At 23.5% G+C, this 15,644-nt stretch overlaps 2 protein-coding genes across 4 annotated transcripts; both read right to left on the bottom strand.

Annotated features, from left to right (window-relative positions):
- Positions 1-492: 492 nt before the first annotated feature.
- On the bottom strand, positions 493-13,049 carry LOC122501158 (hypoxia up-regulated protein 1). Of its 3 annotated transcripts, none has more exons than XM_043610441.1 (9): positions 12,893-13,049; positions 12,578-12,715; positions 8,878-9,838; positions 8,537-8,799; positions 6,190-6,323; positions 5,863-6,098; positions 5,420-5,723; positions 4,759-5,188; positions 493-2,263 (listed from the first exon to the last, which is right to left on the bottom strand). In XM_043610441.1, exons 2-9 carry the CDS (start codon positions 12,707-12,709, stop codon positions 1,877-1,879), a joined length of 2,847 nt encoding a protein of 948 aa, XP_043466376.1. In that variant the 5' UTR covers positions 12,710-12,715; positions 12,893-13,049; the 3' UTR covers positions 493-1,876. The 3 variants fall into 3 exon arrangements, with proteins under 3 accessions (XP_043466376.1, XP_043466377.1, XP_043466378.1); XM_043610442.1 differs by having other exon boundaries at positions 5,890-6,098; XM_043610443.1 differs by having other exon boundaries at positions 5,908-6,098.
- A 549-nt stretch (positions 13,050-13,598) lies between these two features.
- Positions 13,599-15,565, bottom strand: LOC122501169 (transmembrane protein 50A). The gene is made up of 4 exons (XM_043610461.1): positions 15,365-15,565; positions 14,559-14,665; positions 14,245-14,405; positions 13,599-13,909 (listed from the first exon to the last, which is right to left on the bottom strand). Exons 1-4 carry the CDS (start codon positions 15,461-15,463, stop codon positions 13,803-13,805), a joined length of 474 nt encoding a protein of 157 aa, XP_043466396.1. The 5' UTR covers positions 15,464-15,565; the 3' UTR covers positions 13,599-13,802.
- Between the last annotated feature and the right edge of the window lie 79 nt (positions 15,566-15,644).

Genomic DNA, 15,644 nt, shown 5'->3' with positions numbered 1-15,644 from the left:
CCAAGAATTTTATATTAAAATTTTTGAAAATAATTGTATTTTGGAGAAGAATTTTATTATTTCTAAAGATAATTGAAATTTTTTTAAAATTTTTTAACATAATTTAATTTCTGTGAAGAATTTTTTTACTTTTAATTTAATTTCTTAAAAGAGTGTCTGTAATATTTAAAAAAAAAACTAATTCATTTCTTGATGAATTTTAATTAAATATTTTGAATATGATTTTTTTCTCCAAAAAAATTTTTTTTTAATTGTATATTTCGTAAATTTAAATAGAAAAATTTGATACTAAAGAATTAATATGATAATTTTGTTGCAATATTTGGAAGAAAAGTCGAGAAAGTCGCACAATTATTTTTAAAAATAAGTGGAAAAAATCTCAATTTTTCTAAATTTTTCTGACAAAAATTTTTTTTTTCTGACTTTATTGACATGTGGCCGCCCTGATAATATTTACAGAAAGGAATTTCGCGAGAAATAAAACAGCAATTATTTTTTTTATAAATACAATTTATTCACCCCAATCAATAAATAACAAAATTGTAATCATGAGAGGAATCAGTGGAATGGAAAAGTAATCTTAAATTTTAAGTTTCGTGCATAATATTGTGTTTTTTCTCGAGAAGAAAATTTACAGCAAAATTTGCTGTATCACAGAGAGAGGTAAATTACAGTCTGATAATGACAAATCCTCTTTTAATCGCAGTATACTGAACACTGTATATTGTAAGATGTAACATTTTTCTATAACTCTCATGACAAAAACTTGCTTAATTATTTTTTTCTGTACATCACTTTAGCGTTCAACCCTTTCAGTAAAATATTTAGACAGTCTTCTTTAAATTTCTATTTCATAACACTTTTCATAGATTAATTCCTACATTTTTTATTAAAAATCTAGAAACTATATTTATCAATAAATTTAAAAGTTAAAAAATGAAATATTTCACTGATATAACAAATTAATATTTTTTTTTGCCTCTTAAGTACCCACATTCCATATAATTAAAAACAAATTTTCACCCTTTTAGAGTAATTTCTCACTGAAAGGGTTAATCTGAAATTACTAGAGAGAGGAGACGCTTTTTTTTGTACAATATTTGTCTGCTTTTGAAAAATACTTGAGAGATAAAAAGCAGACAGATAAAAAGGCAACAATTTTTTTTCTAGTAGTTTTGTCTTGATTTTAAAAAATCACAAAAAATTAATTTTAAAGTGATTGCATCGATTACATTTGATTGTTCACAAATTTTTAAAATCGATTGATTCATATTTTCAATGATTATTATTTTTTTTAAGGTACTAATTTATAATACTTTTTTGAGTAAATCTAATAAAGTAGTAAGATTTATATCAAGAAATAATATCTCAATCGATCTTAAATGTTCTTCTTAATAGTAAATATTATTTCTATTATCATTGAAATTAATAATTAAATAATTGCATATCCTCTCTTTAGTAACATGTTATATTGCAATTTTTCATTTATTACACATAAAAACTATTATTATGAAATAAGTCTCTAAAAAAACTGCACTCAAACACATTCGCAAAAAATTTACCTATTATCATTTATAAATATAAAAACCGATAAGAAAATGCAACTTGCTCGTTTTCAATAATGTCTTTTCTTTCGAAATACGAATAAGCGAAACAATGTAGAAAACTCCATGACAATAGAAACAGATAAATTGAAGTTTTGTACATACAAATGCATTTCTTTCTCGTAGTTGTCAAATCGACTTTTTTTTTCTAAATTTCTGTCAACATCAAATTAATGCATTTGAGAAGCCATCCTTGTGTAATTGGATGTTAGGAGTAAAAAATTATCTTTTTTTTTTTAACTAAATTTTTTTCATCGATCTTATTCAATTCACTAGAGTTCTTGATGTATAGTTTCTTCGTCCGTCTTCTTTTCTTCCGTCGTGTCGCTACCTTCTAATACTAATTTCTCTTCTTGCGAATCAGTTGATTCGGTTTCACTATCGGGAACTGTTTTTGTTTCCTCTTCAGTCTTATTTTTTTCTGATTCTGGAAGAGATTTAGAATTATTGGAATCTTTTGTTTTATTCCCGGCGGTAGCATTCTCCGTTGCATTTACAACTGGCTCTTGTTTTGGCTTCCAAATCTTTGCCTTATTGAGCAAGTATTTCACTTCACGATCGAGGAGTGCCATTTTATTAGCCATGTCACGTACTTTGAATGGCACTGCTGCATTCAAAGCAGTTTCGGCGAACGTGCGTTTTACCAAATCAAAGTAGTCCTGAAAAGTAGAAATTTTCTTTTAATCATTTAAAAAACTATTTGCGGGCTCGAATTTAAAAATTTAAAAATTTTGGACTTTACAGACCAATTACTGACAAAAATAAAAGCAGCCCGAGTCAAATAAAAAAACATTTTATTTAAAATTATAAATTAAATTTTGAATAACTATAAAACATGAAGATATCGATAACTCCGGTCTTCGACTCGGAGTGATCGCTTTCTTCATGTTTCATAATAATTCAAGATACCCGAGTGATAAAATCAATTGTAAATAAATAAATTTATTTAGTTTTTGTAAATAAATTATAAATATCATTATTTTATATTATAAGAATATTGTACTTTTTCAAAATTATTTTCATAATTTCAATTTAATTATTATTTTCAAGAAATTTTAACGAAAATTCTTTTTTGAAATCAATTAATTTTCGAAAAAGTTCTCTGACAATATATAAAAAAAATTCAATTCAACTTTTTCAAAAAAAATAATTTCAAAAATTTAATTATTTCCAAAAATTCACGCTAGATTGCATTTAATATTCAATTATTACCTATCTGAAAATTTAACTGAAATTCATTTTTAAATCAATTTTTATTAGAAAATTCTACTAGAATTCAATTATTTAAATACAAAAATAAATAATTCAATGTTTCTTAAAATGCAATTCTCAGTAAAGAAATTTATCAACAAAAATTTTTAATAATTGAACTCTTCCTACGATTTTTAATAAAATTTTTAATAATAATTACATTTTCCGCGAAATTCGATTAAAATTGTTTTAAAAATAATTGAATTTGAGTAAAAAATTTTATTATTTATGAAAATAATTAAAATCTTGCAGAGAATTATATTAACATTTTGAAAAATAATTGAATTCCTGAGAACAACTTTATTTCTTATGAAAATAATTGAAGAATTAAATTGAATTGAATTGAAAAATAATTGACTGTTTGCGAAGAAATTTCTCAAAGTTTATTCAAATAATTGAATTCCCATGAAAACTTTATTATTAGTGAAAATAATGTAATTTCAGTAAAGAATTTTATTATTTATGAAAATTAATTAATTTTTGCTAACGAAATATAGTACATATTTATGAAAATAATTGGATTTTTGCGAAGAGTTTTATTAAAATTTTAAAAAATAATTGAATTCCTGAGAATAATTTGATTATTTATGAAAATAATTGAATGTTTGCGAAGAATTTTATCAAAATTTATTTAAATAATTGAATTCCTGTAAAAACTTTAATATTTCTAAAAATAATTGAATTTTAGAAAATTTTATTATTGATGAAAATAATTGAATTTTTGCGAAGATTCTTTTGAATATTTTTTAAAAATAATTAAATTTTTTAGTAGTATTTTATTACCATTTTTTGAAATAAGTGAATTATTTTTGAAAATTTTATTAAAATAGTTGATATTGAAAATTATGGAATTGAGGAAATTTTTTGAAAATATGTAATTGAATTTTTGACAAGAATTTTATTCAAATTTTTGAAAATAATAAAATTTCTTCAATAATTTGTAACTTTTCCAAAATTAAATTTTTTTTAGTATTTTTAACTAACATTTTTCTATAAATCCATTATTTTTAATAATTTTTTAAAAAGTTTTTTGATAATTTTTAATTTTTTTTGCTTATACCTAACTGAAATTCATTATCATAATTGTGTTCCTAAAAAGAATTTTATTACTTTTTATTATTTAATTGTTGCGAAGAAATTTATAAAAAATTTGTAAATAATTGAATTCCTGTGAAATTTTTATTATTTTATGAAAATAATTAAATGTTTACGTAGAATTTTATTAACATTTTTTTAAATTGTAGGTAATTGAATTCTTTTGGAAAATTTTATTAAAATAGTAGATATTGAAAATCATTGAATTGAGGAAAATTTTTGAAAATAATTGAATATTTGCCAAGAATTTTATTAAAATTTTTGAAAATAATTGAATTTTGGAGAAGAATTTTATTATTTCTAAAGATAATTGAAATTTTAACGAGAATTTTTTTAAATTTTTAAACATAATTAAATTTCTGTGAAGAATTTTTTTACTTTTAAAAATAATTGAATTTCTGCAATCGTTTGTAATTTCTCTAAAATTCTCCAAATGATATCATACAATTTACGAACTTTTCTTTCTTTTTCAATCAAATTACGGACCTTTTTTTTTAAAAAAAAACGGACTTTTACGGATTTGAAGCAAATTTACGGACCTAGTTCGAGCCCTGCTATTTCAAATATTTTCTTTTTTATTATTATTATATAATTGAATTTGTAATATTGTAAGTAGTAACACGAATTGATGTTTCTTTTTTTTTATTCTGCCAAATTTTATATTCTTTTTTTTTCTCTTAATAAAGGGTAAATTTTGTAAACCCGTTTATATGAAATAAATTATCAAAATAATTGTGCGCGATAAAAAAAATAATTGTGCTTAACTTTTTTTTTCAATTCAAGGTATAGTAGTTTTTTAATGACTGACCTGTGTTTCGTTGATGACTTTTTCCAGTGTTTCAATTTCGACGTCAGTGAAAATTTCACTGGATTTATTCAAATTGCGCATGTTGTGCAAGAAAACTCGGCTTCCGTTTAACATGGACTTCATTCCCTTAATCACTTCGGGTCTTTCTCTGTGTTCGAAAACTCGTTCGTATAATTCGTTCGTCAGTGTTTTGAGGGACGCTAATTTTTCTTCGTAAACATCGGCAGTCGCATCGAATCCATCTTCGTATAACCATTCAGAAACTTCGCTGCATGATTTAATGATTTTTTCCGTTTCCTCTGGTGTTGTGGCCACTTTATATTCTTCAGATTCCAATTTTTGTTGTGCATCAATGACAAATGATTCCAAATTATTTAAAGCCGTTTCGCGCCTCGTTTTTTCTTTATCGAATTCGTTCAATGCTTTTATCCTAAATAAATTTACATTATTAGTTTAACAAGAAAAATATTTCTTTTCGGAAAAGAAAAAAAAAATAGAAATTTACTGATATAATTAAATCTATATTTATGGCAAATTAAATTAATGAAATTAATACTATAATTAGGGGTGCGTAATTTTAATTTTAATTCGATTATTATTTCCTTTGATAAATAATTAATTAGAGAAAGGGAAAATTTATGAATATTGTATAAAAACTTACTTTTCGAGTGATTTGGTGAATTGACTTTCTTCCAAGGGCAACGGTCCAAATTTAGTTTCCTCAGAAACGATTGGTTCCTTCAGTGTGATAATTGTTGGTTTCTTTTCTTTTTCTGCTTTTTCCGTTTTGTTTGTAGATTTATCTTCAGCTGGTTTCTCTGGTTTTGTCTCGTTCTTCTTCTGTTCCTTCTCTTTGTCTTCAGTTTCCTTCTTCAATTCGGGATATTCGGGCTCTTCGTGCACAGGTTTGATGTTTTCTTTCACAGGTTCTTCTACTTTTTCCACTGTCTCCTTATCTTCAGAACCTGAAACATTATCACGAACAATTACAAATTAAAATCTTATTTAAAATTTATTTAATTTAAATATTAATTACCGTATGTCTTTTTTTTATTTACACAAAAATTATCTATCAAGCATGCAGTTATTTTACCAACAACCAACCTCCAAAGAATTTACTGATTGTCGAACCTAATTTCGAGAAGGTACCTTCTTCTTCAGTAGCTAGACTTGTCTTCTCCGATACCAATTCCGTATTAATTAGATTGAGAATTCCACTCTCGTCCAAAGCGAAATGAGCTTTAATTCCTTTACTCTCGGCGCTTTCTTTTGCATGCTTCGACAAAGCTTCGGAAACTCCTTTCAATTTAATAACTGATATGTTCAAGTTACCGAGAGCTCTAAAAGTATAAAATGAAAAATTTGTTAGTGAACGAAATAGTTTTTAATTTTTATTTTTGAAAAGGGAAAAAAATTAGGGAAAATTCTTACTCTAATTCTTCAGCTGGCAAACTGTCCAAATCAGCATAATTGACGTTAAATTCAAAATCTTCCGTGTGTTTGTTGAAGGTAAGGATTTTCTTTTGTGGAAAAGCGTTCATTTTACTGAACAACGTTCTCTTTACCTACGAAATAAAATCGTAATTAATTGAAAATATTTCATTGTCAAAAAATTATGTCCCTACAGTTTCGAACATTTAAAGGAACGACGATATTTTTATTACTCTTTTTTATTTTTGAATTTTATTCGGTATAAAATATTTTCTTAATAATTAAATTCATTTTTAACTAAATAAATGTTCGATTACGATATTTTACAATTCTGTTAAGTAATTTTTAAAAATGTTTGAATACAAAAAAAGTATTTCATTCATTAGAACTTAGATTTTTGGAAAATTTTAATAATTAAAATTCTTCTGAAAATAGTTCCATTTGCTAATAAATTAAATTAATTATTGAAAATAATTGAATTTTGGAAAAGTTACAAATGATTGCAGAAATTCAATTCTTTTCAAAAGTAATAAAATTCATCGCAGAAATTCAATTATGTTCAAAAATTGAAAAAAATTCTCGTCAAAATTTCAATTATCTTTATAAATAATAAAATTTTTCTCCGAAATTCAATTATTTTCAAAAATTTCCCTCAATTCAATGATTTTCAATATCTAATATTTTAATAAAATTTTCCAAAAGAATTCAATTATTTCGAAAAAAATTTTAATAAAATTCTACGCAAACAGTTAATTATTTTCATAAATAAGAAAAATTTCACGGGAATTCAATTATTTTCATCAATAATACAATTCTTTACTTAAATTCAATTATTGTCAGAAATAATAAAGTTTTTACGGAAATTCAAAATTTTTTAAATAAATTTTGATAAAATTCTTCGCAAACATTCAATTATTTTCATAAATAATAAAGTTGTTCACAAGAATTCAATTATTTTCCAAAATTTTAATAAAATTCTTCTAAGAAATTCAATTGCTTTCAAAAATTGTAACTAAATTCATTGCAAAAATTCAATTATTTTCACAAACAATAAAGTTTTCCCTGAAATTCAATTATTTAAAATAAATTTTGATAAAATTCTTCGCAAACATTCATTAATATTATTTTCAAAAATTTCGATAAAATTCCTTATAAAAATTCAATTTTAATGAATTATGAAATTTTTATTTAAATAATTTTGAATTCTCGTAAAAATTTTCTAATAAAAATTTATTTAAAATTTTAGATAACAATAAAATGTTAGAAGCATTATAGAATTAATTTTTACAAATAATTGAATTTGGAAAAGGTTTCAAATTCAAATCTTGGAAAATTATAATTTTTTGTACTTTTAATTTGTGAATTTACTAGTAACTTTTTTATTTTTTAAATTTTAATTCCAATTCTGTTGAAATTAGTTGAATTTTCCAATATGTATTTAATTATTGATTATTTAATCAATGAAAATAATTTATTTCGAGAGAAATTTTAGTTCAAAATTCTCTTAAAAAAATAATAGAATTTAGGAGAATTTACAAATAATAAAATTCACCGCAGAATTTCATCTTTTTTAAATACAATTTTAATCAAATTTTTCGAAAAATGTAATTATTCTTAAAAATTTTATTAAAATTCGTCGAATGAATTTAATTATTTAAAAATTTGTTGATAAAATTCTTTATGAAAATTCAATTTTGAGAAATATTCAATTATTCAATAAATTATTTATTTTTATATTGAAATAATTGAGTAAAAATTACTTGAAAATGAATTTCAGTTAGAATTTTAGATTGAATATTAAAAACATTATAGCGTGGATTTTTAGAAATAATCGAATTTTAAAATCGTTTCAAATTAAAATCTTTGAAAATCTGAATTTTTCATACTTTTAACTAACAATTCTGTAGAATTCATTTCTTTTTAAAGTTTAATTGAATTTTTTTTTAAATAATTAATTTAATAATTCATTATTTTTGAAAAAGTTTAATGTCATTTTTTTTTAAATTATTTGAAGTTTTTATTTTCTAATATTTAATTCAAGTATTTCCGAATAATCGAAATTTCGGTTAATTGAATTGTAGACAAATGGATTTAAAAATTGTAGAAAATAATAATTTAATTGAAATGATGGAAATCATTTTTGAAGAAGTTACGTTAATATTATTCTTCTAATATAAAATAATGATTTTATCACGCGGTCATCTGTAATTAATTACAAAATATTCTTACAAATTATTAAATTTTAAAAGGTTTCAATATTCAATTCGAAATTTTGGAAAATTGATTTAATTCCTATGAAAAAATAATGATTAAATATTTATTTAAAAAGTAGTGTCAATTAACTAACCTGTTTCACTTTATTGTTGGAGTTTCTGTCAAAAACAACTTGTATCGGAAATAGAACAGCATCTTTAGTAATGAATTTCTTGACCTTAAAGCCCTGACTAAGATCCGCGGCTTTGTAAACTGCTCCCAAAGTAGCAGCTTCATCAGTGTTGATATTTTTCGACAACTCAATTTTAACAAATTCAGCGAGCATGTCTTGAACTTTTGGCACTCGAGTGCCAGCACCGACGAGCACCACTTGTGTCATTAAATCCATTGTTAAAGCTAGAAAGAAAAAAAGTAATTAAAAATCAAAAAACTCGTAAATCGAAAAACAATTTTCATTTTTTGTCTTCTACTCACCCGATGTTTTTAAAGCCTCCTTGATAGGATTAACAGCACGTTCAAACAGATCAGCACACAATTCCTCAAATTTCTCTCTCGTGACTAACAATTTAAAATCATGCTCATCAATAAGTCCCTCGACTTGTGCATAAAATTCCGAATTTGCGCTGAGAATTAATTTCACTCGTCCAGCTTCCTTGAACAATTTGGCCATTGCCCGAGGATTCTTGAACACCGAATTCGGCGTCTTTTTCAAAGCGTCAAATTCCCTTGCAAAATATTCTTGCAATCTAATTTGAAATTCAATACCGCCGAGAGTTCGATCGTAACCAACTCCCACGATACTGACCTGTGGATGAGTTTCCACAAATCCTCTCTCTTTTGTCTTCACATTCTGATAGCTGACAACTGTTGCTGTTGTTGTACTAGCACCCATATCGTAGAACATAATGTAATGTGCGGTATCGTTGATATTTTTGCTATGAAAAATTCCGTAATTTAAGGCAACGGCAGCGTAGTCATTGAAAAGTTGAAGAACCTTAATGCCAGCGAGTTCGGCAGCTTTTAGGACTGCTTTTCTCTCGGCTTGGTTGAAAAAACCCGGTACGGTAATGACTGCTTCCTTTATTGTCTGAGTGGCGGACTTCTCAGCCATTTCTTTAGCGTGATACAAAATTTGAGCGAGAAGCTCCTCTGGAGTGTAGGTTGTATTCTCGTTTAGTTGAAACATTATTGTATTGCGTTCCTTGTCTTCGACAATGTTGTGATAGGGAAAACGTTTCTTGTACAATTGCACCATTGGATTGTCGATTGATTTTCCCAGTAAATCGAGAATGTAGGAGAAACAATTTTGGGGAAATCGTACGCCAACCACTTGAGCGTCCTCGCCGAATGTTCGCTCGTCATTTCGAAATGCAATTGCAACTGGGGTTTTTCTTTTTGATTCCTTGTTCAATGCAATTTCCATCGGCACTCCAGGCTGAAAGTATTTAAATTATTATTAAAATTGTTTTTAAATTATTATTAAAATTGTTTTTAAATTATTATTAAAATGGTTTTTAAATTATTATTCAAATTGTTTCTAAATTATTATTAAAATTGTTTTTAAATTATTATTAAAATTACTTAAAATTATTTTACAGGCCTCGAATCGACTTTAACGAGAAAAAAAATATTTTAATAAAATTTTCTAAAAGAATTCATTTATTTAAAAAAATGTTAATAAAATTCTACGGAAACATTTAATTATTTTCATAAATTATTTATAAAATTTTATAATTATTCTTTTTTATAAATTTCTTCGCAATAATTTTTCATAAAACTTTCATTAAAATTCTTCGCACAAATTGAATTATTTTCATCAACAATAAAATTTTCTGAAATTCAATTACTATTTAGAAGTATTAAAGTTTTTACGGGAATTCAATTATTTAAATAAAATTTTGATAAAATTCTTCGCAAACATTCATATTTTTTTCATAAATAAAAAAGTTGTCTCAGGAATTCAATTATTTTTCAAAATTTTAATAAAATTCTTCGCAAAAATTCAATTATTTTCATAAATAATACAATTCTTTACTGAAATTCAATTGTTCTTAATACACAATTTAAAATAAATTCCTTGATAATAGTAATTATTCATAAAAATTATATTAAAATTCTCGGAAAGGATTCGATATTCTTTTCAAAAATTTTGATAAAATTCATTATAAAAATTCAATTTTAAGAAATATTCAATTATTCAATAAATTAGCTATTTTTATATTGAAATAATTTAATTCTTGTAGAATTTTCTAATAAAAATTGATTTGAAAATGAGTTTTAGTTAAAATTTTAGATAACATAGTTAAATAATAAAGACATTGTAGCAAAAAAAGTTTTTCGATTAAAAATAGAAAAAAAGTCGAAAAAGTCGTTTATTTAATTTAGTGTTGTCACAAAATTTTTTTTTGTATTTCCCTGATTTTTCACTGATTTTTAAATTCAATTAATCAAAACATGAATAATTTTGCTAAATAAATATTTAAATAATTCTTTTTTCTTTTTTCACAAGAAATAAAATTAAAAAAATTTCAACATTCTAAAATTTAATAATTTTTAAAAATTAAAACTATAACCGTTCTAAAAATTCAATTATTTTCTACAATTTTTAATTAAACTTCATCTCTAAATCAATTATCTATATTAATTTTTAATAATTAATTTAATTTTCGAAAGTTCTTCTAGAATTCAATTATTTAAATACAAAAATTCAATTTTTTGTAATAATTAAAAACTGTCCATTTTTCTTTTTAAAAATATTAAAAAATAGAATATTTTCAAAAATTGTAATAAAGAAATTCGTAAAATTAACTTTTTAAAAATATTTTTAAATAATTTTTGAAAGACAACAGTTTTACAATTACATACAATTAAAAAATGTCTAAAAAATTGAAATTTTCTAAAATCTTTAAAAAAAAATTTTAATTTAGTAAAATCTTTGAAAAATAATTGAAATTTGATAAAATCTTATAAAAATAATTATTTTTAGAACCTAATTTTCATTAATATTAATTTTTATTGAATTTACACTTGAAGATTATTCATTCAAATTTTTGAGAATTCAATTATTTCCAAAATTTTCAATTAAAATTCTTTAAAAATCAATTTTAAAAAATTGTAATAAAATACTTTTTTCAAAACTATTTTAATATTATTTTTAGAACCTAATTTTCATTAATTTTCACTTTTATTGAATTTACACTTGAAGATTATTCATTAGAATTTTTGAGAATTCAATTATTTCGAAAATTCTCAATTAAAATTCTTTAAAAATTAATTTTTAAAAATTATAATAAAATACTTGAAAAAATTATTTATTTTCAATTAAATTTTACAAAATTTCAATTATTAAAAATCTTTTTAAAATTATATTTCAATAATTTAATTAGAAAAATTATTGAAAAATAAAAATTTCAAATATTTGTCTGTAGTTATGCTTTTCACACTATAAAAATCGAAATAAGTTGCATTTTTTATACTAAAAAATTTGGTATTTTGTCGAAAAATTTGGAAGAACACTGGTCAAGTTCACAACGTTTATAAACAACGATTTTAAAGAAAAAAAATTGTTGTATTCAAAAGAATAGAAAAAATTTTTCTTTTTAGGTAAAAACTTTTTTTTAACAATATTTCTTTATCATCAATTTAAGTACTAAAAATTTGTTAATAAAAAGTATTGTTTTCTGCGTAACAAATATTTTTTTCCTCCAATCGTTGAATCGTAAACGTAGCAAATTTCAACCAAGACAAATTTTCTAATATTTTTTGCTAAAAATAAAATGTTTCGAAATAAAATATATGCTTTATTAATTTTTTAATTATTTTAATTACATACAAATCAATTAACAAAATTTATTATTGAAATTAAAAAAATATTTTAATGCTTATAACTACAATAGAAAAAAAAGAAAATAATTAAAATATATCTAAAAATAAAATAATGTCAATATTAAATAATTCTGAGCTAAATAGAAAATTTTACAAATAAACCAAAAAAATACGTATGGTTAAAAGTAAAAAAAGATTTGACGCATGGTTTTGTCGCAGTATGGCTAGAACAAAACCTTTTTGGTTTTTTTTGTACAACCCTCAAGAAAATTCCCCCTGGGACAAAAACGAATTTTACCAAAAATATACAAAAATAATTTCTTTTTTTTTAATTAACAACAACACTTACCGAGACAATAGCAACTTTAAACCATTCACTGCCAATATCAACACTCATAACAGCCAGTCCATTGCTTTTGTCGAATAACAAGCAAATTGTGAATAACGACAAAGCAATAAGTGAAATATTTTTGAATTTCATTGTGATCTGCAAGTAAAAAAATTAATTTCTTAAAGTCAATATACAAATACAATGAAAATAGCCACGATGTATGTGTCCCTCTCTTGTCATGCTGTCAAAAATTTGGTTATAGTATAAGTACAACCGGTAGTTTCATTTTTTCTATATTTATTAGCTTTCAAGTGAGAAATATTCTCCTCTTACCTTTTTATTTTCTTGTATTGCACTTAAAAAAAGTTTAATAATCTCTCCACCATTTGAACTAAATAAATTTTACGGGTATAAACTTATGAGGCTGAAAACAGTTGTCTGTCTTCAGAAGATCTGTCGGCTGCAATGAAACATGTAATAGTGTGGCATAACCTGATTGGTAACTCTGTTCCAGATGCGACGTTCCTATTGGTCCGCGTTGACAAAATATTCTGCCAAAATTACAAATTTCTTGAATCTTCAAATATTTACTGTCGCTTCCAATTATAGTTCTATTCTATTAATTTTAATCAATTTTTTAGTATTTTAAAATTTGGTATTATAAAAAATTTTTTTTGATGGGGAATAAATAATTTAATTAATTTTTTCTTATTACTTTCTATAATGACGATATTTGTAAACAAGATTATGCAACTCGGATGTTTATTTACAAATTTAATTAGCACAAGATTGTAAAGTCGGATTTTCTCCGTTATTATTATTTTTTTTTTTTATTAATTATTTGTTAATTTTTCTGCATTACTTTAATTATATTTATTTTTTGTTTTGCTGTTTTATTCTTTTTGACTTAATTAAACATTTCTGCATTACTTTAATTATATTTATTTTTCGTATTTTGTTTTTTCATTCTTTTCGACTTAATACTTAGAAGTGGATTTTTCGTTTTTGGTCACTTACTCAAGAGTCTGTGAACAAATAATTTGTTTCTGTCAGAAGACTTTATTTTAATGTAAATACAGAGCGTAAAATGAGTAATTAATTTTTATACAAGTAGATGACTAAATATTATCAGTACTTATGGGAAATATTTTTGTTATCGTATATAATTTTAAACTTAAATGTATAAAGTTTTATTAAGTAACTTAATGATAATTTTCATTGCTATACAAATACTGAAAGAAAATTAATTCCAACTGTCCTCAGTTCGGCCAAATTTGTAAATTAGTGATCCCATGAAAATGAATACGTTTTGTAAAAATAAACCTACTCCGGGCCAATTATGTTTGTCACCTGCAATAAAATAGAAAATATGTATTTTTAATCGTACCAAGAGTCAAATATTTCAAATTCAGTTCATTTGAATTTTCAAAATTTATATTTCAAAAATTAGTTTCAAAAACTTTTTTCGAAAAATACTTTTATAAAGTTTTGAACGTTCACATAAACAGAATTTATTTGTTTCTTCTTTAAACTTTAAATAATTAAATTATAAAATAATTCTTCTTTAAAGGAAAATTCCTTATGAAAATAATTTTTTTGAATTTTTAATTTGACTTTCTCAATATGATTCTAAAGAAGAGTTGAAAGAAGTGGAGAATTTTGAAAAATTCAAATAATATACTAACCAATTGTCACATAATTTGCGAATAAAATCCAACAGGCAGCAATCAATGCTGCAAAAGCCATTACAAATCCAACAAAAAGCCAGCCTCTTGCTCCTCTTGTTCCTAGACAGCCACCATCGTAATTGTCTCCTCTCATTTGAGCATTCGTTACGGAATTGACCCTGAAAGTAAAAAAAAATTCATTTTTGCTAAAACTTTTATTCACATTAGCTAGAAAGGAATAAATATTTAATTTTTTCAAATTACAAAATTTTTCGAGCACTCCAAAGGAAACACTAGATTTTTGACAAAATAATTATTTTATTCTTACGCACATAAAGAGGGATATTGTCCCGAATATTCCACATAAATGATAGGCTCCATTCATTTCTGATGGGAATTTTGCATTGGCATCAATAATAAGCCACCATCCTGTAAAAAACTGGAAAAAAATAATACAATTAAAAACTTATTTGTTATTTTTACCTTGAAAGTAAATACAAAAATATTTTCTTTTTGTTAATTTAAAAAAAAAGTTTTTTTTAATTATTTTGTAATAATGTTTAGGCCTTTTCTATTACAAAATAAGCACAAAGATAATTAAAAGTACTAAAAAGTACCAATAATAGAATTACTTAAAGTACAAGTAATAAAATTACTTTTCTTTCTTTTGGTTAAATGGCCTCTGGTCCAATAAAATTACTAAAATTACAAGTAATAAAATTACTAAAATTACAAGTAATAAAATTACTAAAAGTACAAGTAATAAAATGACTAAAAGTACAAGTAATAAAATTACTAAAAGTACTAAATACTAAATGAACCAAAAATTCTCGAAAAAAGAATGCAAACAACCAAAAAATGGATTACAAGTAAAATTTAATCTACATCTACATCTACAGAAATTTAATCTTTAAATTCTTGAAATAAATAATCCACAGGTATTCTATTTACGGTATAACCTAAAAATAATTATTTTTCCACCTTCTTGATTGAAATTGCATGTATTTATTGACAACAACTATTAATTTGAGTAGTTTTCTAAAAAATAAAATATCGTATAGAAGCTTTTAGAATATTATTTTTTAATTTCGAAAAGAAAGGAAAGGGGTAAAGATAAACAAAGTGAAAAATTTGTTACCAAAGTTCCTGCAATCATTGAAACTATCGTATTTCTCTTTTCTCCAGACTCAAACCAAGTACATGGTGGAATTTGTATATTTTCTAGACACGAAGTCATTTTGTTTAATAATTTTTTTTTTATTTTTCTATAAAAAATTGACAGAAATAATAGTAGGGTAGAAAATGACAGTTCTAATTGATTAAAAAATGTGACTCATAGAGTAGAAACGGTGCGCAAATAAGTAAAAATTTTCCGGGGTGTTGAGACCCTTTTGCAAGTTACAGTATTGTATTAATTG

This window comes from Leptopilina heterotoma, unplaced genomic scaffold (genome assembly GCF_015476425.1).
Source record: "Leptopilina heterotoma isolate Lh14 unplaced genomic scaffold, ASM1547642v1 Lhet_206, whole genome shotgun sequence".
Taxonomy (NCBI): Eukaryota; Metazoa; Arthropoda; class Insecta; order Hymenoptera; family Figitidae; genus Leptopilina; species Leptopilina heterotoma.
This window is presented reverse-complemented; position numbering and strand designations above follow the sequence as displayed.

Bases quoted from the DNA above. Each gene is read 5' to 3' on its own strand.
- LOC122501158 (XM_043610441.1), bottom strand. From the start codon at position 12,709: ATGAAATTCAAAAATATTTCACTTATTGCTTTGTCGTTATTCACAATT. The intron at 9,839-12,577 runs GTAAGTGTTGTT...AAATACTTTCAG, and splicing joins TTAAAGTTGCTATTGTCTCG to CCTGGAGTGCCGATGGAAAT. The intron at 6,324-8,536 runs GTTAGTTAATTG...TTTATTTCGTAG, and splicing joins CCAACAATAAAGTGAAACAG to GTAAAGAGAACGTTGTTCAG.
- LOC122501169 (XM_043610461.1), bottom strand. From the start codon at position 15,463: ATGACTTCGTGTCTAGAAAATATACAAATTCCACCATGTACTTGGTTT. The intron at 14,406-14,558 runs GTGCGTAAGAAT...TTTTACTTTCAG, and splicing joins GGGACAATATCCCTCTTTAT to GGTCAATTCCGTAACGAATG. The intron at 13,910-14,244 runs GTTAGTATATTA...ATTTTATTGCAG, and splicing joins CGCAAATTATGTGACAATTG to GTGACAAACATAATTGGCCC.